A 22,491-nucleotide genomic window follows, 5' to 3' on the forward strand; every position below is an offset into this window, starting at 1 on the left:
CGGTAGATTTACAGTATGGAACGGCATTTATTTACACAAATAAATAAATAAATAAAATTAAAGAGGCAATTGTTATAAATGTGTCAACCTACAGTACCAGTCAAAGGTTTGGACCCTTTCCAATTCACTGAAATGAGAAAGTGTGTCCAAACGTTTGATGAAATTCTATTAAAAAAATGCCTACTAAACGTTAGGCTACTTTTATTTATTTCAGGGGATTCTTATTTTATAATTCCACATTTATTTCCCAGCTCTTTTCTTTTTAATCTCCATGTGCTATATTCAAATGAATGAGACGTGGTGATTCATATTACATTGAACTAGTTCATTTCAGCACAAACACCATTTCAGCCATTTAAGATTGAACCTGGATGCAGTGGGATGATGTTGGCATCTGATCTCGTGGCGGAGCAGCAGCATCCTCTGCTGGTCGGAAAGGGAGCTGCAGCCAGAAGCAGCATCCTCATTTTCCTGGTGATGCTCCCATGACAAAAAATCTAATTGTGCCCCCTCTGCGCAGCTGTTGTCACCACATTTCTAGGACCTAACTGTCCCATCAAAAGCTTTACATAACTCTAATTAAAGGCTTGCAACTGTCTTGCTGCTTGTAGTTCAATACTAGTACTAGCACAATATATTGCTGCTGGTGATTTGTACATGCATGCAAGCAGGGGTTAAATTGGAATTTGTTATGTGGGGGGGCTCTCTCTAGGGGGGTCCGGGAGTATGCACCCCCGGGAAAAAAGAAAGAAAAATAAACCGTTAAATGGCACTTTCTGGAGAGTTTTGTGCAAAGAAATGGAGAAATCGAGTCTTACATGATATGTGCAAAACTACAAGGTTAAGAGCCTATATTTTGCATTGTTGTAGTATCAACAGGTATTAGGGCATTTAGCATTTACATTACTGTTAATCAGTCATCACTTGATTACACATTATATTACCTTGTTATGATATCAGAAATGACCCATACAATGTGCCAAACATAATGTGCCACATGAAGAGACAGTGCAGCATATGACAATAGCAACAGCTGAGAAGATTTGGGTCTGTGGTCACCAGGTCCACCTCACACAAACTTCCTTCTCCCATTCTCTCTCTTTACTAACACACACACACAACACACACACACACACACACACACACACACACACACCACACTCACACGCACACACAGAAATATCATGTTTTCAAAAGCATCACTTTCATCATATTTTTTGTGACATATTTAGACTGCAAGCAGGCACATCCGGACACGAGTAGGCTTATGTGCTGGGGCTGAGCCCCGGAGAGCCCCGGCCCAATTTAACCCCTGCATGCAAGTCTAGTATGTAGTTCACTATTTGATGCAAGATTGCCATATACTAATAAATAACACTAACACTACAGAACATTGACCCAAATTACCTAGTTCTGTATCACCACCACTTGATTACATACATTAGATACGATAGATTTTTTTGTGTTTGTGTGTTTGTGTGTGTGTGTGTGTGTGTGTGTGTGTGTTTAAGCTTCTCAAATAAATTGTCCTTCATGATGGGAATAATAAAGTCTGTATCTATAGATGTCATTCCATAATTCAATCTAAATGAACGTATCAAACTGGATTATTTTAATATTGTCTTACTTTACTTTATACTTTATTAGTCCCATCACTGGGAAATTTGTCTTGGACACCGTGCATAGTCTAGTCCTGCAAAGCAACATGATCAAAGTACATAAAACACATGATCAAAATGCATAAAACACAATAATAGATCATTCACACAATACAGCATCCGTTAAAACAAATAAGAGAAGTTTAAAAAAAAAAAAAGCACAAGAAGGCAGTTCACAGTATTTCATTTCTATTTAGCGCTTTGATTGCAGTAGGAACAAAGGAGTTTTTAGTCGATTAGACCTGCACATCAAGACCCTATACCCTCCTTCCGAAGGTAATAATTTAAAATTATCATTCAAGATATGCGTATCGTCTCTCACAATTTTCTTGGCATGGTTTAGAATTGAAGCATCAAATAGCTCTTGGGGTGATCGTTCCCCCACACCCCCTATAATTTTAAAAGCCGTGTGCACCAATCGTCCCAACCTTGATTTTAATTGGACAGTCAAATTACCATACCAGTCTGTATCTTACATGCAGGCTCAGGTAAGCTACTCACTGTTTCCAACTGTCCAGCATCCAGTACAGACAGTAGGTTGTTGTTGTTTTTTATTTTATTTCATAATAATCATTATGTGATAACATTTTTATTAATGTGTTAGAATTTTTGTCATTAACAAATATTTCGTTTTCTTTTTTTGTAATGGTAAAAAGAGCAAGAGAGACAGATAAATCCCCACAGACTCCTTGCAATGATGCTAACTGGCTCACCTTCTTCACTGGGACAGGGAGGGGCACAGTTAGGGGGAGACCATTAAGCCAACAGGTTAATACCACTCACAGACTAGATGATACCCACCTTTCTTGGTGAAAAACTGGGTTACAGTTTGACACCCTTTCCTTTGTTTTTCCTCTCTTTTCTCTCTTTCCTTTTTTGAAAACCCGGGGCCTGTTTCACAAAACCAGGATAAGGGATTAAGCCGGGATTTCCCAGTTATCCTGGCTCAATTTAGCCTTGACTCGGTTTCACAAAAGCGGAGGCACATAAATCACCATGGAGATTTATTCTGTGCAGCTAGCCTGCTCCTGACCAGGCTAACAGCCAGGATTTATTTAATCCTGGAGCCTTTTCTGATCACCCAGCACTGGTTTTACCCTATTGTTATTATCAGCCTGGATTAAAATACAGCATATTGCTGTTCATTTAAGAAAAGTTATTAGTTAAAGTTGTGACCATTATTTTTTATAATTTTTCATGTGACAGTCATTGTTACTGTTATATTGCTGTATGAAGACTGATGTTCATATTGTTGTTAGAAGTTTGATGAATATATTATGGCAGTTTTTGAGATGATTAGAAAAGGCTGATAAAATTTCAAATATGTTTCAAATGAAGTCTGTTACTAAGGGCAATATATACAATGCTGTACATTTCTATAGTTGACCAATGCACCTTAAATTATTTTAGTTGAGAATTTATTTTTTTATTATTCTTTAACAATAAGGATCGTGTTTATTCCTCTTTCATGTGCATTGTATTTGGAATTCTTAGCACACAATTTGTGTTGTCCAGTAAACTGGGACTATAATTTGGGAAGATTGAACAATTTTAAGAACATATTCTTATTGTACAATCCTCCCAAATTATAGTCTTAGTTCACTGGACCAGTAACTATCTAGTGATGTAGGCTACTGTACATTCATATAACAACAGGTAGAGGACAACTCAATGGGTTTTGAACTTTTTTGCTGGGGGGAAATAACTGATGAATACACTCTGTTCCATTCATGTTTACAGTGTGCATGGAATTTATCACTTAATTATCTTAATAGTTTCTAGATTTTAGTCCAATTTCTTCAGTGTCTTTATTTTCTATGTCCATACAGTATTTGAGGGAGCAAGGCATATAATATGTAGAGAAAGAAACTCGTCCTCTATAAAAAATAAGAAAAAACGCTATTAAAAGCGTGGCAGATAATAGCGGACCGACTGAATGCTAGTCTAAAATATCCATTTATGAACTACTGCTCTTAACTGAAACCATTCAATGAGTCACTGTCACTTGCAAAACGTACAGTTGTATGCTACACTTTGCATTAAAATCGAGCAGTGGAAGTTAATGACTTAGGAAACTTATATTTTAGCCCATGAGAGAGAGAGAGAGAGAGAGAGAGAGAGAGAGAGAGAGAGAGGGAGGAACAGAGTGAAAGAGATATTTACGCATCATATTTTAGCGTTGTAGAAAATTGATCTTGATGGTAAATTTCAAGGCAAAGAGTACAACTGTTAATTTGTGAAAATGATTAGTAGCCTAATCCTTGAATGGTATGATTATGACGGTTTCAATTCAGAGCCGTGGTTAGTTATGTTTAGGCTGCTTACGCATTCAGTCGGTCCGTGATCGTCTGCTGCGCTTTTTCTCGCTGTTTCATTACAGCGGCCGTGTTTCTTTTCTTTTTATACAAATCATGTGTTTCACGTCATCATACTTCCACAAGAAGCTGCTGCTCACTCTGTATAAAGTATGTACAATGTGTATTCTCCATTTTGGCATCAGTAAATCTGTGATCGACCTCGCGGTCTTTTGAGGAAAGCCGTGGACGCGCATCTATCCGAATGACTTCATCCTGGCTCGACCTAGTCGCTCCTCCTTAGCCTGGCTCGGCCTTCGTGAAACGCACCAAGCCAGGCTGCACAGATTAGACTAGGTCAAGCCTCGCTTTATCAGTCATCCTGGATTTAGATATTCTGCTTTTGTGAAACAGGCCCCTGATTTTGATATAACATTACTTAGCAACATTGTGGTCACTGTAGTTCTGGCGCATCTACTGACTGCAACTAAACACCGTCACGGAGTGCGCTAAGGCAGGACCAAACCATTTCATGCAGATACAGGGGGGTGGTCGGTCAATATGGATGTTTACTTTTTGGTCAATGTGGATATTTAACTTTTACTGCCAAAAACTAGTAAAACAAAGAGATCATTACTTTTATTATTATATTTGAAATATATATACTTGAATGATGATGGTTTAATAATTTTATATTAGTTTTTACCTATTTTTTGGGGCCCCTGTCAGTCATGGGCCCTTGGAATTGTCCTAACTTTTCCCCCCTATACGGCGCCCCTGGGGGGGGGGGCATTAAGGATGCCTGAGGACGGGCGCCCAGATAGCTCAGTTAGTGGAGCAGGCACCCATATATAGAGGTATACTCAACGCAGCAGCCCGAGTTCGACTCCAACCTGCGGCCCTTTGCTGCATGTCATCCCCCCCCCCCCTTTCATGTCTTCATCTGTGCAATTTACCTGACATTCAAAGCAGACATTTGTGCAGATTTGCCGACTCTGAGACTCAGAAATTCCCCCAGAAGCAGAGAGTTTTCATATTCAGGCTGTGAAAAAAAAAGGTATCATTGTTTTGCTTGATTTGCTAAATTCTATGGCTAAGGAACTCTTTTGATGACTTTTGTAGGGCTTCATGTCAACAACAAAAAGCGTACAAAAATGTCGGAAAAAGCAACAAATTTACAAAAGGTGACAAATGTCTGAGAAAGCCACAAAAAAAGCCGGAACAAAGACAACAAAAATGAGGAAAAAAAGCTACCAAAATGTTTTTAAAAAAAAGTGACATGCGGTAATAAACTCTATATGTCTGGCCCTTGGTGTGATTCTCTTTTTCCACTGTGGCCCTCTGGGAAAATGAGTTTGAGAAGTGTTGCTGCGACCCTATAATACAACTCACTCCACTACTTCCAATTCTCAGCATCAACTTTATTATCAATCAACCAAATAACCAATCAAGAAAAGAGTCTTTGTCATTGGTCACGCATGCAGGCATCAGCATGTATTATGATTGTCCAAAATTACGCGACACATCCATGGACTGCAGACAGATCCACTTCAGAGGGAAGGCGCTGCATCACGTCCCTACTTCACACGCAGCTGTGGATTATTGCAGACTTGTGTAACATGAAGAACAATCATGTTGATGCATTTAACCCTTGTGCTGTCTTCCTGTAAACCTTTTCACATTTTGTTTTTGCTTTTTCCAATGTTTTAAATTGTTAAATTTTTCTTCTACACATTTTCAGCGCTTATTTCTATGTCCCATATTTTCTGATATAAAACAAAAATTGAAAACGGGTCAATTTGACGCGAAATCAACACAAAGGTTAAATGCCCCACATTGATAAAAAATAAAAAAAAATATCATGTGGGTATGCGGCTGCGCAGGTACTCCAACACGGCATCTGTCCCTCTGGCCACGATGGCGGCTCGGGGGGCGCGGAAAGGATTCCCCTCCAGACTCAGACTCCTGAGGACGACACACACATCTTACAGTTGTTGATTAAATCCATTATTATTAGCGTGTATGTGTGTGTGTGCGTGTGTGTACCTGAGGCTGGTGCACAGGCCCAGCTCCGGAGCGATGCTCAGCAGGTCGTTGTTGGACAGGTCCAGCGTCGACAGACGAACCAGCTTCATCAGACGCTGAGGGTCCACCTTGTCCACCTGGTTGTTACCGAGCAACACCGTCTCCAAGGAAACCACGTGGTAGAGGACTTCAGGGAAGGACTTGAACCTGTGATCAGTACACAGAGACAGTCGAACTGGTTCTGCTCCTCCGGGCCATCGTGGCTGACGCAGTAACGTCTGTAAGGCCTCATTCACACAGCCTGCGTTTGGCAAAAAACCGCAGGTCTTTCCATTCACTTTGAATGGGGGGGGTATTGTGTTTAGGCTGCAGCGGGGGGGGGCACTCAAAACGCAGCGGGCCGGGTGCCTGGATAGCTCAGTTGGTAGAGCAGGCGCCCGTATATAGAGGTTTACTCCTCGGCGCAGTGGCCCGGGTGCGACTCCGACCTGCGGTCCTTTGCTGCATGTCATTTCCCCCCCGTCTCTCTCCTTTAATGTCTTCAGCTGTCCTGTCAATAAAGGCCTAAAAATGCCCAAAAAATAACATTTAAAAAAAACGCAGCGGGCCTGTGGCAAAAAGTTGAGACCAACTCACCGTTTGGACAAACGCAACCACACGTCACGCTGCGGTGGCCAGTCATGTGCGCTTGGATCAGACTTTGTCGGTGTGTTTTGAGGCGGTGTGAGAGACCCGTACAGGAAAACAGGAAACATCACTGCCTCTATCGCTGCCACAGGAAAGTTTTAAAACGCCAAACGCAAGCTCTAAACTGCCTGGGAGTTTGTGGAACAGCTGACTGTTTCCAGCAACAACAAAGCACTCCCTATGGTTCTCTCTCTCTCTCTCTCTCTCTCTCTCTCCTGTGAAATGAAGCTGCCTTCAAGTGCGTTCGGAAACGTCGAGATCTATAAAGGATCTGACGGAAAACGGTAATTGTAAAATATAAGGTCTACTTGTGTTACATTGGGAGGGGTGGTTAAATAACACAAGACGTCACACAAATGGGCCATTTGTTACGTGACGTTCCCAATGCTGCACAAGAATCGTCAGATCCCCCCCATGACTCACCTGTTGTAACTGAGGATGATGGAGGACAGTTTAGTTAAGTTCTTCATGTCAGACGGTAGATCGCTCAGCTGGTTGTTCCTGAAACACATCGATGCGTTAGTACTATTAAAGGTCCCATGACATGGTGCTCTTTGGATGCTTTTATATAGACCTTAGTGGTCCCCTAATACTGTATCTGAAGTCTCTTTTATATAGGCCTTAGTGGTCCCCTAATACTGTATCTGAAGTCTCTTTTATATAGACCTTAGTGGTCCCCTAATACTGTATCTGAAGTCTCTTTTATATAGACCTTAGTGGTCCCCTAATACTGTATCTGAAGTCTCTTTTATATAGACCTTAGTGGTCCCCTAATACTGTATCTGAAGTCTCTTTTATATAGACCTTAGTGGTCCCCTAATACTGTATCTGAAGTCTCTTTTATATAGACCTTAGTGGTCCCCTAATACTGTATCTGAAGTCTCTTTTATATAGACCTTAATGGTCCCCTAATACTGTATCTGAAGTCTCTTTTATATAGACCTTAGTGGTCCCCTAATACTGTATCTGAAGTCTCTTTTTTATATAGACCTTAATGGTCCCCTAATACTGTATCTGAAGTCTCTTTTATATAGACCTTAGTGGTCCCCTAATACTGTATCTGAAGTCTCTTTCCCGAAATTCAGCCTTGGTGCAGAATTACAGCCACTAGAGCCAGTCCCACAATGAGCTTTCCTTAGGATGTGCCATTTCTGTGTCTGTAGCTATTGAGGAGGAGAGAGGGGGGGGGAAAGGTGGAGGGTGGGGTCGGACACAACGAGACATTTGAAGACGTCACCTTGGACAACAGTCAGCTGCAGTGCTCCAAGTCAACACTGTGTGTGTGTGTGTGTGTGTGTGTGTGTGTACCTGAGGTCGATGTGGACCAGCTGCAGGAACTTGCAGAGGTCAGAACAGCAGCTCAGTCTGTTGAAAGCCAAGTTGATATCTGACAGAGAGGACAGGAACTCCTGCAGTCTGCGCCCCCCCCCCACACCCCACACCCCCCACACACACACACACACACACACACACACACACACACACACACACACACACACAAAGTAAGGCATCTGGCCACATTACAGTCTGTGATCTCCTTCACACAGTGATGCTGTGTGTGTGTGTGTGTGTGTGTGTGTGTGTGTACCTGGGAGGGGTGCAGGTGAGCTGGTTCTTGCTGAAGTTAACAGTGGTGACACTTAGACCTGCTGCAGCGTCAAACAGCTCATCTGGAACATGAGCCGCCTGCTTCTCACACACGCACGCGCACGCACACACACACACACACACACACACACACACACACACACACACACACACACACACACACACACACACACACACACAAACACACAAACACACACACACACACAAACACACACACCTCTAGTCACTGATGGGCTTCTGATAAGCTAATATCAGAGAATAATATCGGATATATCGGCTCCAATCACGTCAGAACTTTATCATTGTGGGAAACGGACCCTTGACATGAAGCCTTTCTGCCGCCGATTAAACACAGAAAGACCAAGACGCCGGCTGTGTGTGAAGCCGATGATGACGCCATTAGATTGTGTGTATCGCCATGCCCCCATCATTGCGTGATGCGTGCATCACTGACCTGTACTCCAACAACTTGAGCGTTTTAATGCTGTGCACGTTGACTCTGGCCTGGCTGGGTAACGTCATGGCCGTCGGCCCTTCGTCTGTTCTCTCAGGATCCTCTGAAACACACACACACACACACACACACACACAGAGACACACACACACACACACAGACAAACAGAAAAATAACATCAACATGGAAACTTCAGGGTTTGCTGGTTTAGGTGCACAATGCAATTCCCAAATCCAACAGAATCTCTGTATTCTATCTCTAATCCATGTAATTCATCTGCAAGACTTCATTCATTGACGAGATGTGATGATTTGGTGGCACCCTGAGTCAGATCACATGACATCACAGTCACAGGTCAGATTGGAATTTCAGCGGTTGAATTTACACTAAACGAGTGCAACTTGAACCTCCCTTCACACGGAGACACGGTAGGAGTGGACGCGGGCCCACTGGCTTTGTCTTTAACGTCTTAACGTCACGGTTCCAGGTGTCCTCATATGATCATGTCTCAGCATTGACAGACACGGACAGATTGTCACAGAGCGCGCACACCTGAAGACCTACTGGATGCAGCGGATCACATTGAGAGTCATTTCTGTTCATTGTGACTCTCAGAAAGATAACATATTATGTAATATTTAATATTCACCGCGTCATAGCCGCTTCTTTCCCTATGATTGTGTATGGGGTAAAGACAAACTCCGATCGGACCAGAAGTCATTCTCTTTTGGTGACCTTAGCTGAAACAATTACAAACAAGACGATGGAAACGGGTCCAACGCGTCCCAAAAAAGTGAACCGTACCTTTAATTCTTCCTCTTAAATATGTCAGCAGCTCATTGGTTCCTTTCTGTGATGAGGACACCAGAAGAGGAGTAGTTAGAATATGAATGCGAGCGTTTGTTCTTGTGAACAGCTGATTCTCACACACACACACACACACACACACACACACACACACACACACACACACACACACACACACACACACACACACACACACACACACACACACACACACACTTCTGTCTTACTGAAGATATCTCACTACAGAGCACTGAACGTTATCTGACTGACGTTGATTCATGGCTAGCAAAGCGTGAGCAGCTGAATGCCCAGAGGCGTCTCTGGGTAATGTGTTTTTACACGGAGGTTACCGTGACACAGCACGGCGGCTCAGCGGTCAGCACTTCTGCCTCACAGCAGGTTGGCAGTGCGGAGTTCGACCGCTGGTCCGGGCAGAGCCTTTTCGGTGTGGAGTTAGCATGTACTCTCCGTGTTTGCGTGGGTGTCCTCCCACCATAAAGACATGCGTGCTTGGTAACTAGGACTACAGTTGAAAATTAGCCACCTGGCTAACTCTTCTCTCGCATTTACAGAAATGTTGAGTGAAAAAGACACACAGTCTGTAGCTCTGGGGCTGACACTGTGCTCCTGTCTCCTCAAGTAACCACAATCTATAGTGTGTTTTATATCTCTACTTCCCTTATTAAACATCTAGATGACATGTAAAGGTAAAAGGTACTTTACTGTCACATACACATACATGTAGTGAAATTCATTCTCTGCATTTAAAGGGGAACTAACTAACTTCGGAGTCATTAGAATGGTTATATGACTTTTTTCGGGTTGAATGGTGGCCGTCTCGCCGGCCTCAGCAGAGGGGAAGTACCGCGTGATATCAGGTCTCGCGATGTAACGAATTGCTTCACGGCACTGCACACATCCAGGAACCGGCTAGCTATAAGAACAAGGTAGCGATGGAGTTTTTCACACTATCGTCATGGCTGAGCCGGAAAAAAAGAAGCAGAAAGCTAGGAAAGCGTTGTCGGAGGAACAGAGAGAGAGGAAAGTCAGCAGTTATATCTATTCCGAAGCTGTAGGGGGAGCTCTATAGAGAAACCTGCGAGCAAAAAGCGAAGAAATGGCTAAAACTGCATAGCGCCTCTTTAACCCATCCCTTAAGGGAGCAACTGGGCAGCCATTTACAGCGCCCGGGGACCAACTCCAGATCTGAGCCAGTGCCTTGATCAAGGGCACTGACTGGAAGAACCTAGCGCATGTTTTTTGATGGTGGGGGAAACCGGAGCAAACCCACGCAACACAAAGTCCACACAGAAAAGACCTGGGTTCGAACCCAGAACCTTCTTGCTGTGAGGCCACAGTGCTAACCACTGGGCCACCGGCCACCGTGTAGACACTTGTTAGTAGGTGTTTGCATTATGCTGTGTGTGTGCCAGTGTGTCCCCCCACAGTGAGCAGGTCTCTCCTGATTCCTCTCAGGGGGTTTCCCTCCAGCAGCAGCACCTTCAGGTTGGGCAGCAGGCTGACGGACGCTGGAAGACTGACACACACACACACACACACACACACACACACACACACACACACACACACACACACACACACACACACACACACACACGCACACACACACGCACACACACACACACACACACACACACACACACACACACACACACACACACACACACACACACACACACACACACACACACACACACACACACACACACACACACAGGGTGAAAAACTCAGGCGATGACAGCGTCTACATGGATCTGAAACCTGCACGGTGTTGTCATGTGTTGGACCTACGTGGTGATGTCATTGTTGGTGACGTCGAGGCGCGTGAGCGTGCTCAGTAGGGCGATCTGCTCGGGGAGGATCTTGATCTTGTTGTCTCGCAGTTCCAGCAGAGAGATGGCTGTGAGGCAGGCCAGCTGCTCCGCCTGCAACTGCTCAATGTGGTTGTTCCCCACGTACAGCTCCTACACACACACAACACACACACACATGCATGCACACACACACACACACAAGCATGCATGCACACACACACACACACACACACACAAGCATGCATGCACACAGACACGTTATTTACTTCAGTTGCTGTATAACTGAACTACATTGTATCTATTTTAATTTAAGTAAAGTTATGTCAGTTTTTGTTGTTTATTATATATATATATATATATATATATATATATATATATATATATATATATATATATATATATATATATATATCAGTGCTGCTTCATACCCATGCTAAAGTTGACAAAAAAAGAGGAATAAAAATTCAAAAAATTAGGAAAAATCCAACCTTTTAAGGACACCAATTGTTTTTGTGAATGAATAATGTATTGTTAGCTGGTTTGATTTGCATTGATATGGATCTTATCTCAGTTAGCTATTAGGCTAACTGAAATAAAACCATGCCAATCTCTAGGTATGGTGAAGGGTATGTGATGATGGGGGGCTATTTTAATTCCAAAGGCCAAGGGAACTTTATCAGGATGCATAGTATCCTGGATCCATGAAATAACTGGCCTTTAAAAATAAAATCCTGCCTTCCTCTGTGGGAATTCAACATAGGTGTATGTATAATTATGGCCCCTGTATTTTAAGGAAGAACATTTATTTATTTACAATACATTATTCATTCACAAAATTTTTTTTTTTAAATTAAGGCATTAAGATCAATTTCCAAAAGATGATTTTTTTTATTCCTCTTTTTAGTCAACTTTAGCATGGGTATGAATACTTATGAGCAGCACTGTATACTCTGTGTATATATATATATATTTTTTTTAGTAATGTCTGATGTATAATAGACAGTGTTTTGACCTAAAGTGGTTAATTGGTCATGTTAATGATGATCAATAATCATCACGAGCTTGTAAAATACAAACATATGATTCATAAATGAAACAAACATGTTTCATTCATTTATGAGATATTAACCATCTGCCTGCTCCTATGCATCAAACTGCTATGGTTACCTTGAGGGCTGGTGCAAGGAGCTTTGGGAGGAGGCGGAGCTTGTTGTGTCCGAGGTAGAGCTGCTCCAGAGCGGACATCTCCGATAGGCCGGCCGGGACGTCAGTCAGCTGGTTCTTGCTGCAGTCCAGCAGCTTCACGTCTGTGGAAACACAGCTCAGAGTTTCAGGGTTTCCGTGAGAAAGAAACTGGGTGGGCCGTTGTATTTTTCTGACGGAATAAAGAGAGTCTCACTGCAGAGCCGGGCCAGGCTGTCGGGCAGACTGCTGAGCTGGTTGTTGGACAGGTTGAGTTTCTGCAGACGGGTGAGGCAGCCCAGGCTGGACGGCAGGAGCTTCAGACGGTTGTTGGACAGGTCCTTCAGCCGATCACAACAGACAGGACACCTGGGTCAGCCAATGACGGGGCACAGCCACAGAGGCTACAGTGTGTGAGTTAAGTTACCAGCTGGGTGAGGTTCTGCAGCTGGCCCAGCTCCTCCGGCAGGCTCTCCTGCAGGTTCTGCTGCAGGGTCAGGCTGCTCAGCTTCTTCAGGGAGCACAGCTCCACCGGCAGGGATCGCAGCTGGTTGTTACTGACGCGAACACACACACACGCACGCACACACACATGCACACACAAAATGTAGTTTAGTTTGTTACTTTGACAGGGACAATGCACAGTGTTTTCTTTAGGATTTATTTTTAGCAGTGGGGGCAGGTCCGAACACCCTCCCCTTTTACTGCCGAGTGACCGCGCTATTCTCCGACATGCACTCTAACAATGCAGCCCTATTTCTGATACCGTGGGGGGCAGAAATGTTGCCGTGGGGGGCCGCCACGGTCAAATCAACATAGAGGAAACACTGATGCATCATAATACCACACACATAACAGTTTTTGTGTGCGTGTGTGTGTGTATGTGTGTGTGTTTGCACCTGAGTCGCAGTTGCTGCAGCTCCTGCAGTTCTCCCAGAGCGCTGGGTAAACTGCTCAGCTTGTTGTCATGGAGCTGCAGAGCAAAAATGTTCTAATGAATGCTACTGATTTCTCAAAGAAAAACTACTTTCATCAATATTCTGCCAGTAATAAATCCATGCTCTGTTTCCTCAGTGAGTTAGCAGGCTCTATAGTGCTCTAAAGTGAACGAGTCGGGCTCGGACCACATTTTACTCCAGCGACGCAGGAGCAGACATGCCAACAGCGGGAAGAGGAGAACGGAGCAGTGCCAGGCTTCTAACTGACTGAGAGCTGCTGCGGTTACTTACATCCAGTGTAACGAGTGCAGGCAGCAGTCTGATGTCATCAGACAGGTGTGTGAGCTGATTGGATGAGAGCAGCAGCTTGGTGAGGTCAGTCTGTTCCCACCAGCGATCGGACGCTCCGAAGGACACGTTCTGCCGGGCGTCTTCTGGGGGGTCCACGTTCAGACGATACACTTCCTGTGGGACTGAGACACATTCATGTATCATCGTCATCTTTACTGCCACTCATATTCATCTCCTTCTATCAGGTGGAGTGAAAACAGGACCAGGAGACCCATGGGTGCAACCTGTTGGCACAGTCTCTCAGTTGTGGACAACGATGAGCAGAAAGCATAAGGAAGACATGCAGCAACCTGCAGATGTAAAAACTCCTGAGGTACACATGCTCCTCTTTAACAGGAGGCATATTTATGAATTAATCTGTAAACACTGGCCTACTAATTTAAATTAATGTCTTGTTCTTTTAATATTTCACTCCAAGCATTATATCCACGTTTCACTACCATCTGGACCCTTTTTTATTATATAATCACCGGATGTTCCGTGCTGGGATAAAGCCTGACATCCTCCCCTTCCTGCAGATAGACCTACATCCACGTGATAGACCTACCTGATCTAATATAATACATCCATGGTCCCTAGCCAGGACACCGTTGCTGCATCCGGGGCTTAGCTCCACCCAGGACGATTGTGATTGGTTTAAAGAAATACAAACATGCCAGAGGACCTGTAGCTGTGGGTCAGTGGGAGACTAGTGGACCTGTAGCTGTGGGTCAGTGGGATACTTGAGCACCTGTAGCTGTGGGTGAGTGTGAGACTAGTGGACCTGCAGCTGTGGGTCAGTGGGAGACTAGAGGACCTGGGTCAGTGTGAGACTAGAGGACCTGTAACTGTGGGTCAGTGTGAGACTAGAGGACCTGTAACTGTGGGTCAGTGGGAGACTAGATAGTGGACCTGTAGCTGTGAGTCAGTGAGAGACTAGAGGACCTGTAGCTGTGGGTCAGTGTGAGACTAGAGGACCTGTAACTGTGGGTCAGTGGGAGACTAGAGGACCTGTAACTGTGGGTCAGTGGGAGACTAGAGGACCTGTAACTGTGGGTCAGTGGGAGACTAGAGGACCTGTAACTGTGGGTCAGTGGGAGACTAGAGGAACCGTGGAGCTGAAGCTAACGGTGAACCTTAACGGAACGTTAACGTACCTTCAGTGAGCCCCCGGTCAGACAGGTTGAGCTGGCCGCTCTTCCTGGCTGCCTTCAGCAGACCGGACGGGACGGCCTGCTCCTTCTTCTCCGCCCTGAAGCCCGCCAGAGAGTCCATCTGAGCCGCTCGCTTCAGCCGAGACATGCTGTTGCTGTACGGTTTACCTCCACGCCCAAACGGCTGTCTAGTCTGTCTTCTCTTTCCGCCCGCCCGCCAGCAGCAACAACAACAACAACGCTTCCGCCCAGTATCCTTCACAATAAAAGCGTTATCTCCACAATCCAAACAGACTTGCCACAAAACATCGCAAATCATACGTGGAAATACTCCTCACGGGCTTGTACTGTGATTTAAGAAAACCACGTAGACCCTGGTTTTAGTCACCCATCTGCCTTAATGGTGACAATTTAAAAAAAAATAGAATTGCATGATTTTATTGTGAAGGGAATGGGAACAAATTGGGAGCTCAGTAGAGGGAAAACTGAGTTTTTGTTTGGTATTGATTCTTTCGTCTTGAGTAGCCTAGCTATATTTGGATCTTGTAGACTACTTTTTCTGTTTTAAATTTTAAACTTGTTTAAGAAACTAATAAAGTGCTTAAAAAAGTTAAGTTGGGTTCTGATATCCCGAACCGCTGTATTTAATATTACTACTGCACATTGTTGTAGGACCAACATTAGATCTCTATGAACTCTGTGTGCACATCCCTCCTGTTGTAAATGTTAATATTTAACATTTGCCTTGTAGTATTTTTCGCCTCCAGGCCCCAGACCTCAGCGGGTCAACACGCTCCAGATTCAAAGTGCTCAATCTACGTTGTGGTAATCTTTGCTGTTTGGTAAAACTGTAGGCCTATGCATCACTAAAGCACAGTATGCACTGACATGACATGTGCCTTACGCTGAGGCCTACATAATTATATAATAATGGCTTTAGATTATTATTATTGCATCAGGCTTTTTTTATCACATGTAATATGTCACGTGCCAACCATAGACTGTAAAAGTGCCTAACTGACTTCTCCAGCCCCTCCCAATGACCTGTGGCGTGATCACTGGCGCTCTTGGTGGAACTGCTACAGTAAGCCTGTGTGCTGGCAGCTGCTGGGATTTAACACTCGTCTGTCTGGGATGTTACAGTTTTTTACAATCACTTTGGCACTAATTTCAGAACCTTGACGTCATTTTTCAAAACTCTAGACACAAAACTCACAACCAATGATCAAAATGCACATTTTTCAAAACTCTAATACTTTTTTCAATTGCTTGGATACAATACACATAAACCAAAGATCATTTGTTCATTTAACAAAGATCATCTATTCAATATGACACAACTTAACATCAAAGTACTACTATTTCAAAAAGCATTTCACACATTACATTTCAGATGATTGTCTATTCATTCCATTACAATCATCTAACTATCAATTGATACAACTGCTCAAAATGATAAGTAACTGTTGCATTACTCTTAATGACTGTATGGAAACAGACAAACAACATTCCATGTTTAGATCATGAAAGTTTCAAGATAACGAGATTCATTGTCACCAATTAGTTTGGAGCAGGAACAAATTAGACTACATGATCTATGGATGGAATATTTCATCATCCTTCTTTACTGTAATGTACTACTGTTTACCAGACACTGTTTCTATGGTCCCATGTACCATCTTTGAGACTATTTACAGTATTGACAGTACTGCACTGTATGCATGCAGGCCTATATATATATATATATATATATATATACTGTATATATACATATACATACTTGTACCACATTGTTCGCCATGCCCGAAGGTTTTTTCCAAGATGTTTGGCTAATTGCAATGTAGATGAGAACCTGTGGCCAAATCCACAAGACAGAGTTGATGAAGATGTAGAAGTACAGTAATCACTTCTTTGTTTAGCTTTTTACAGTACAAGCAAGTTGAGAACACTGCATTTGATGTTTTACAGTACTGTCTTTTCTATTTTGTAGCTAATTATTTTTGCTTTGATTCAATTAAACCTATGTTGTGATACTGTATTGTTTTTCATCAATATATTTCAGGTTATGGTCAATGAATCCACTGTGTCTGTAGTTTTTTCTCTACTACTGCAGTACTTTTACAGGGACGTATTTACATCTAGTACCATAATGAAACAGGTATCACTTATTTTGTACTACAATATTTAATGATTGTACGAATGATGACCCAGTATAACTATGGGTAGCTTGTGTGTGGGTGATCTAAAGTAATTCAATGGTATTTCACAATCAATTTGTCTTTTGAACCAATGATTGTGCAAGTGCAAGATTTCTTTAAAGATATGAATGCACAATGCAATGTTTTGAACATTGGACAGCCTGTGTTACAAGTGATGATCGTTTTGAGTTTTGTGTCTGACGTCAAGGTTCTGAAATTAGTAGCAAAGTGATCATAAAAAACTGTATTTATGGGAATGTAAGCACTCCAGATTCTGACAGACATGAGACAAGCAGAGCTGGTGACTCTCATAATCTTCATATTTATGCAGATAACACACATGCACACTAGGGGTGGGAATCACCAGAGGCCTCACGATACGATATCATCACGATACTTATGTCACGATACGATATTATTGCGATTTTAAACATATATTCTGCGATATACTGCAATGTATTACCTTTTTTCCAACTTCTTCCCAATTTCAAATGATGTCCCCAAAGGAAAATTCTGTCAACATCTGTTCTATCTAAAAAGATACATTTCTCTGTTTGTTCATCTCACGCAAAATGGGATTGTCAAGCAGACAGACTGACCAACACATATATCATAAAATATCGATACTTGGCGTCTGTGTATCGATACAGTATTGCCACGAAAAATATTGCGATACTATGCTGTATCGATTTTTTCCCCCACCCCTAACGCACACACACACACACCAAGATTGCAGATTGTGACAGTGAACTTTGACCACCATCAGAGTCAAGTGTTACTGATGTACAAGTGTGTGTGTATGTGTGTATGTGTGTGTGAGAGAGCTGAAAGTCCAGTGTGTGTCGAGCCGTCTGTAATATCAGGATGAATGTGTGTGCTCTCGTGCTGTGTGTGCTGCTGTCTGCCTCCAGCTGCTCAGCTGACAAAGGTAGGCCTACAACTTTTCTGTTCTCTTCCATCTCTCGACATACTGTGTGTACATATGGAGTTATATAGGCTACTCGATGTTTGTGTTCCCCATTCAAGTAAGAAACAAAGATGGCAGCTGAAAGGATGTGTGTTAACTGCCATGCTTTATAATATTGTTGTCTGAAAACATTGTGATGTGACTTGATCTGAAGTCAAGTCAAGTCAACTTTATTGTCAATTCTGCAATAGCCTATGAGCCAGACATACAGAGCAATTAAAAACTCTCCGACCTACGGTGCAAAATTATGTCATTTTGTGTCATAACAGAATATTTTTGTGTGTGTGTGTGTGTGTGTGTGTGTGTGTGTGTGTGTGTCAGCAGGAGTGACTCTTCAGCCCTGGTTGGTGGGTCTGACAGCTGTAGTCGGTTTCCTCTTCATCGTCTTCACCATCCTGATCGCTCACAGACTCCTCAGGAAGGACAGGAACAGGTCAGACACACACACACACACACACACACACACACACACACACACACACACACACACACACACACACACACACATTATATACCATATTATTTAATGATAGTTGGGAGGCGATTACACTGATGGGAAATATATTGCACATAAATTAGTAAACAAAATTATTCATAGATGTGTGAAAAATGTGCTGCGTTTAAACATGACAGGTGGATGACCTAACTGCACGGCGGCCACACAAATCCCCCACTATGATTGGCTGGCACGTGTCCAGTAAACCTGGAGACCTGTCAGCTGTTACAATATCGAGAAATCGCCGTTCAAGTTAATTCAACATTTAACATTAAATAATAATATAATATTTATTCATGACAAATATATAATATATAAATATAATTACATGTGTATGTAATATGTGTATTATATTTACCTTAGTTTTGATATGTGCTGATATTGTGCATTGTGTAATGCACAATATCAGCACATATCAAAACTAAGGTATACAAAAAACACATGATGGACATAAAAATACAAAATCAGCCAAACATCGGACTGGGGGGGAATCATGTGAGGCGGGCCCAAAAAGATGCTGAATGGATGCGGGGAGGGGCCCATAGAAAATGCCTTTCTAACAGGGCCCAGAATGTTGTGCTACGCCCCTGCTTATAGCTGTCGCATAAAAGTACCACTTAAAGCTGGGAGAGGAAAGAAGCTTTGGATTTGAAAATATTAAATTGTGAGTAGGCCTACTCACAGTAACAGTGCTTTAGTTCACTCAGTGGCGAAAGTAAAGTAAGCAGGCTGAACTGACCGAGCCTTGACATTTCACCTCCATTAAACTCTCTCATTATCAGGATCCAGGCGCGGCCTTGGACTTCCTTCCCCCCCCCTGATAACCGCTGCACGTCCGAGTAAATGACTTAACGTGTGCGTGTTGCTGTCGTGTGTTGCAGGGCGGAGCGAGAGGGCCGGGGTTATCACAACGAGGCCGTCGACCTGGACGAAGATGAGAACAAACTAACCAGCCTGTAGGAAACTGACGCACCCGTCAGCTGCTCCCCACTGCTTTGTGACAGCCGATAATAATGGCTCCGTTGATCTTTGGTTGCTTCTTTTAGAGATGGAAACAAATGGTTATTAGCTTTTCATTTTTAAATACAGAAATACAATAAAACTTTTGTTGGTTTAATTATCATACATTGCACAAGTCATGTTTATGGACCGTTCTCCCAGAAATATCATTTATGGAGTTTTTGGTTGGAATGTTCCACTGCTCCGGCCCTCTGTGGCCACCAGAGGGACCCATACCACCGAAGAATTTAATGATATAATAACTCATCACTGCTGCTCCAGTTCCTGTTATGTAGTATTTACCATGTTATATTACTTCAATCATGTGTTGTGTCTAGTAACCCACCCCCATCATTATTTATTTATTTATATATATTTTATTTCAATTTTTATTTGCAAATATGACAAACAACAGCTCACAGCTTACAGAAGACAAAATAAGACAAAATGGTCAGATAGTGAAATAACATTTCAGTCAAAGCGTAAGTTATCCTGGTCACGAGGAATGTGAAAAATGAAAAATGTACAAGCTGAGCAGACAAAAAGTACAGTAGTATTAGTTAAATATAACAATCAAACAAAATATCAGTAAATTAAATCAATATGGCATAAAAATCTGTTTACAATCCCATAATCAGGCTACTAGTTAGAAGTCAGGTGGACCATGAAGTAATCCCAGATCCCCAGTGTCCCAGGCTCTTTGCCCCTTATCCTAGCCAGCATAACCTCATATGATGCTGTCTCACTCATTGTTGGGTTTATGGGTGATTTCCAGTGTCTCAGTATAATTTTGGCAGCAGAGGGTATCCTGTTTCCTGTTTTATCTCCCAAAAGGCATAGTCTTGGAGATATTGGCATGGTTACTCCTGCCCATGTCCCTAAGAATTCCAGTATGTTATGCCAAAATGGTTTGACCATGCTACTAGTTAAATAAATTGAGTTTTTGTAAAATGTTGACGCCTTATCCCCCCATCATATCGACATTTTCTATACAGAACAGACCTGAATAAATGAATGAACAAACACAGATGCTTCCATACACATGTCAGTGCTGCATGAGTGCTTTGATGAGTATAAAATCTCTCTAAAAGAGTCTCTCATCTGTTCACTGGCTTGTTTTTCTGCTGCTCCAGTTAAAATGAGCAGTTTGTAATTTTAACCCCCCCCCCAAAAAAAACTCACTCAATGCGTTTCCTTTTTATTTTCATGACTATTTACATTGTAGATTCTCACTGAAGGCATCAAAACTATGAATGAACACATATGGAATTATGTACTTAACAAAAAAGTGTGAAATAACTGAAAACATGTCTTATATTTTAGATTCTTCAAAGTAGCCACTCTTTGCTTTTTATTAATAAGGGAAACAATTCCACTAATTAACCCTGACAAAGCACACCTGTGAAGGTAAAACCATTTCAGGTGACTACCTCATGAAGCTCATTGAGAGAACACCAAGGGTTTGCAGAGTTATCAAAAAAAGCAAAGGGTGGCTACTTTGAAGAATCTAAAATATAAGACATGTTTTCAGTTATTTCACACTTTTTTGTTAAGTACATAATTCCATATGTGTTCATTCATAGTTTTATGCCTTCAGTGAGAATCTACAATGTAAATAGTCATGAAAATAAAGGAAATGCATTGTGAGAAGGAAGCTTTTGGCCTTTGCTGTATATATATATATATATATATATATATATATATATATATAAAAGTTTGTTTTGGAATGTGGACATGTGCTCAGTATCAAGAGGCATCACAAGGGACTTGAGGTAGCTCTTGCTCATTGCCTAATCTTGGAGACCTACCAATGAATCACACCTGTGGGTGCCACATCGTGCACACACACTGGGGAGGGCTTCCATTCATAAAATTGTGTATACATTTGTAAAAATGGGTTTTATTCCATTTCAGTGAACCTGTAACCATATGAGACAACAGCATACCAAATCAGTCACTTGGAGAGTGAGTTGGCTCCTGCACCTACAGGTCAACAAGCCGTACACAGGATGATTCAATCACATCTTGGTTAAACAACAGAACACAATCAACTGAGTTGAAGCGTTTTATTGACAGCAACTGAAAGGTATGATGCGATAAAAAACAACAGACAAACATCCTGAAACATGACCCCATTCTGCTCAAAAGACAGGGAAACAAAATGTGACAAAACTCAAGAATCAACTGCGACACCAAGAACAACAGCAACACACACATCCTCTAAGGGGTTTTTCAGGGTGTGGTAACAGTGTGGTCAGCCTTAGTGTCTATGTCAGCCCACAGAGCTAGAGGCCGAAAACAGCGGCCACAAAGAGTGTACCACGAGCCTTGAAGGGGGATCCGCTCCCGTGTGCACTTAAGCAAGGGCGATCAGATGCCTTGAAATAGGCCTGCCCAGAGCCATATCACTCTGGGCCTGCCCATTGTGCTTCCTCCATATGACACAAAAAGCTGAAGGACTTAGTGCGGTCCAGAACCTGAGGGCCCTCACAGGGCTTAGGGTGTGAGGCCTCTCCGCCTCTGCACAAAGGGTTAGAGGATAGAAAGAATCTCTGCAGCTGATCCAGAATGCTGCTGCTCGCTACGTCAAACAGCCCATTTCACTTTGTTTTCACTGTTTTAGCAAACTACCTACATGTGTTCTACTCAGAGGTATAATCCATGGTTTTCTGTTTATTGTTCAGTACAAAAAAAACATCTGTGGCTGTTGATGTCGTGTGCCTCTCTGTATATGGATGACCGTCGTGGTTGATGTCCACCATCTCACAGCCAGGTCCTGTTGGGGGGGGGTCGGTTCGGACCCAACAACAGACACTTGCCAAGGGGCCATTAACAGAGTCCAGCCATGACTGCTGCTCA

General features: G+C 42.7%; 2 protein-coding genes across 3 annotated transcripts; one reads left to right on the top strand and one right to left on the bottom strand.

The window, feature by feature from the left end:
* Window positions 1-5,356: 5,356 nt before the first annotated feature.
* On the bottom strand, window positions 5,357-15,202 carry lrrc40 (leucine rich repeat containing 40). The gene is made up of 15 exons (XM_039812167.1): window positions 14,976-15,202; window positions 13,780-13,961; window positions 13,450-13,523; window positions 12,978-13,107; window positions 12,768-12,891; window positions 12,536-12,675; window positions 11,346-11,518; window positions 10,980-11,070; window positions 9,531-9,576; window positions 8,727-8,829; window positions 8,253-8,360; window positions 7,973-8,080; window positions 7,088-7,165; window positions 5,999-6,184; window positions 5,357-5,917 (listed from the first exon to the last, which is right to left on the bottom strand). Exons 1-15 carry the CDS (start codon window positions 15,118-15,120, stop codon window positions 5,812-5,814), a joined length of 1,794 nt encoding a protein of 597 aa, XP_039668101.1. The 5' UTR covers window positions 15,121-15,202; the 3' UTR covers window positions 5,357-5,811.
* Window positions 15,203-17,945: 2,743 nt separating this feature from the next.
* On the top strand, window positions 17,946-19,756 carry smim24 (small integral membrane protein 24). Of its 2 annotated transcripts, none has more exons than XM_039811781.1 (3): window positions 17,946-18,098; window positions 18,459-18,570; window positions 19,515-19,756. In XM_039811781.1, the coding sequence occupies exons 1-3, from the start codon at window positions 18,035-18,037 to the stop codon at window positions 19,591-19,593; spliced, it is 255 nt and encodes an 84-aa protein (XP_039667715.1). In that variant the 5' UTR covers window positions 17,946-18,034; the 3' UTR covers window positions 19,594-19,756. The 2 variants fall into 2 exon arrangements, with proteins under 2 accessions (XP_039667715.1, XP_039667716.1); XM_039811782.1 differs by having other exon boundaries at window positions 17,953-18,098; window positions 18,462-18,570.
* The last annotated feature ends 2,735 nt before the right edge of the window (window positions 19,757-22,491 follow it).

The sequence above is a fragment of the Perca fluviatilis genome, chromosome 9, assembly GCF_010015445.1.
Source record: "Perca fluviatilis chromosome 9, GENO_Pfluv_1.0, whole genome shotgun sequence".
NCBI classification, from domain to species: Eukaryota; Metazoa; Chordata; class Actinopteri; order Perciformes; family Percidae; genus Perca; species Perca fluviatilis.

Coding starts and splice junctions, on each gene's coding strand:
- smim24 (XM_039811781.1), top strand. CDS start 18,035: ATGAATGTGTGTGCTCTCGTGCTGTGTGTGCTGCTGTCTGCCTCCAGC. Junction 18,099..18,458: donor CAGCTGCTCAGCTGACAAAG/GTAGGCCTACAA, acceptor TGTGTGTGTCAG/CAGGAGTGACTCTTCAGCCC. Junction 18,571..19,514: donor CTCAGGAAGGACAGGAACAG/GTCAGACACACA, acceptor CGTGTGTTGCAG/GGCGGAGCGAGAGGGCCGGG.
- lrrc40 (XM_039812167.1), bottom strand. CDS start 15,120: ATGTCTCGGCTGAAGCGAGCGGCTCAGATGGACTCTCTGGCGGGCTTC. Junction 12,892..12,977: donor TGCAGAACCTCACCCAGCTG/GTAACTTAACTC, acceptor GATCGGCTGAAG/GACCTGTCCAACAACCGTCT. Junction 7,166..7,972: donor CTGGTCCACATCGACCTCAG/GTACACACACAC, acceptor GATGTGTTTCAG/GAACAACCAGCTGAGCGATC.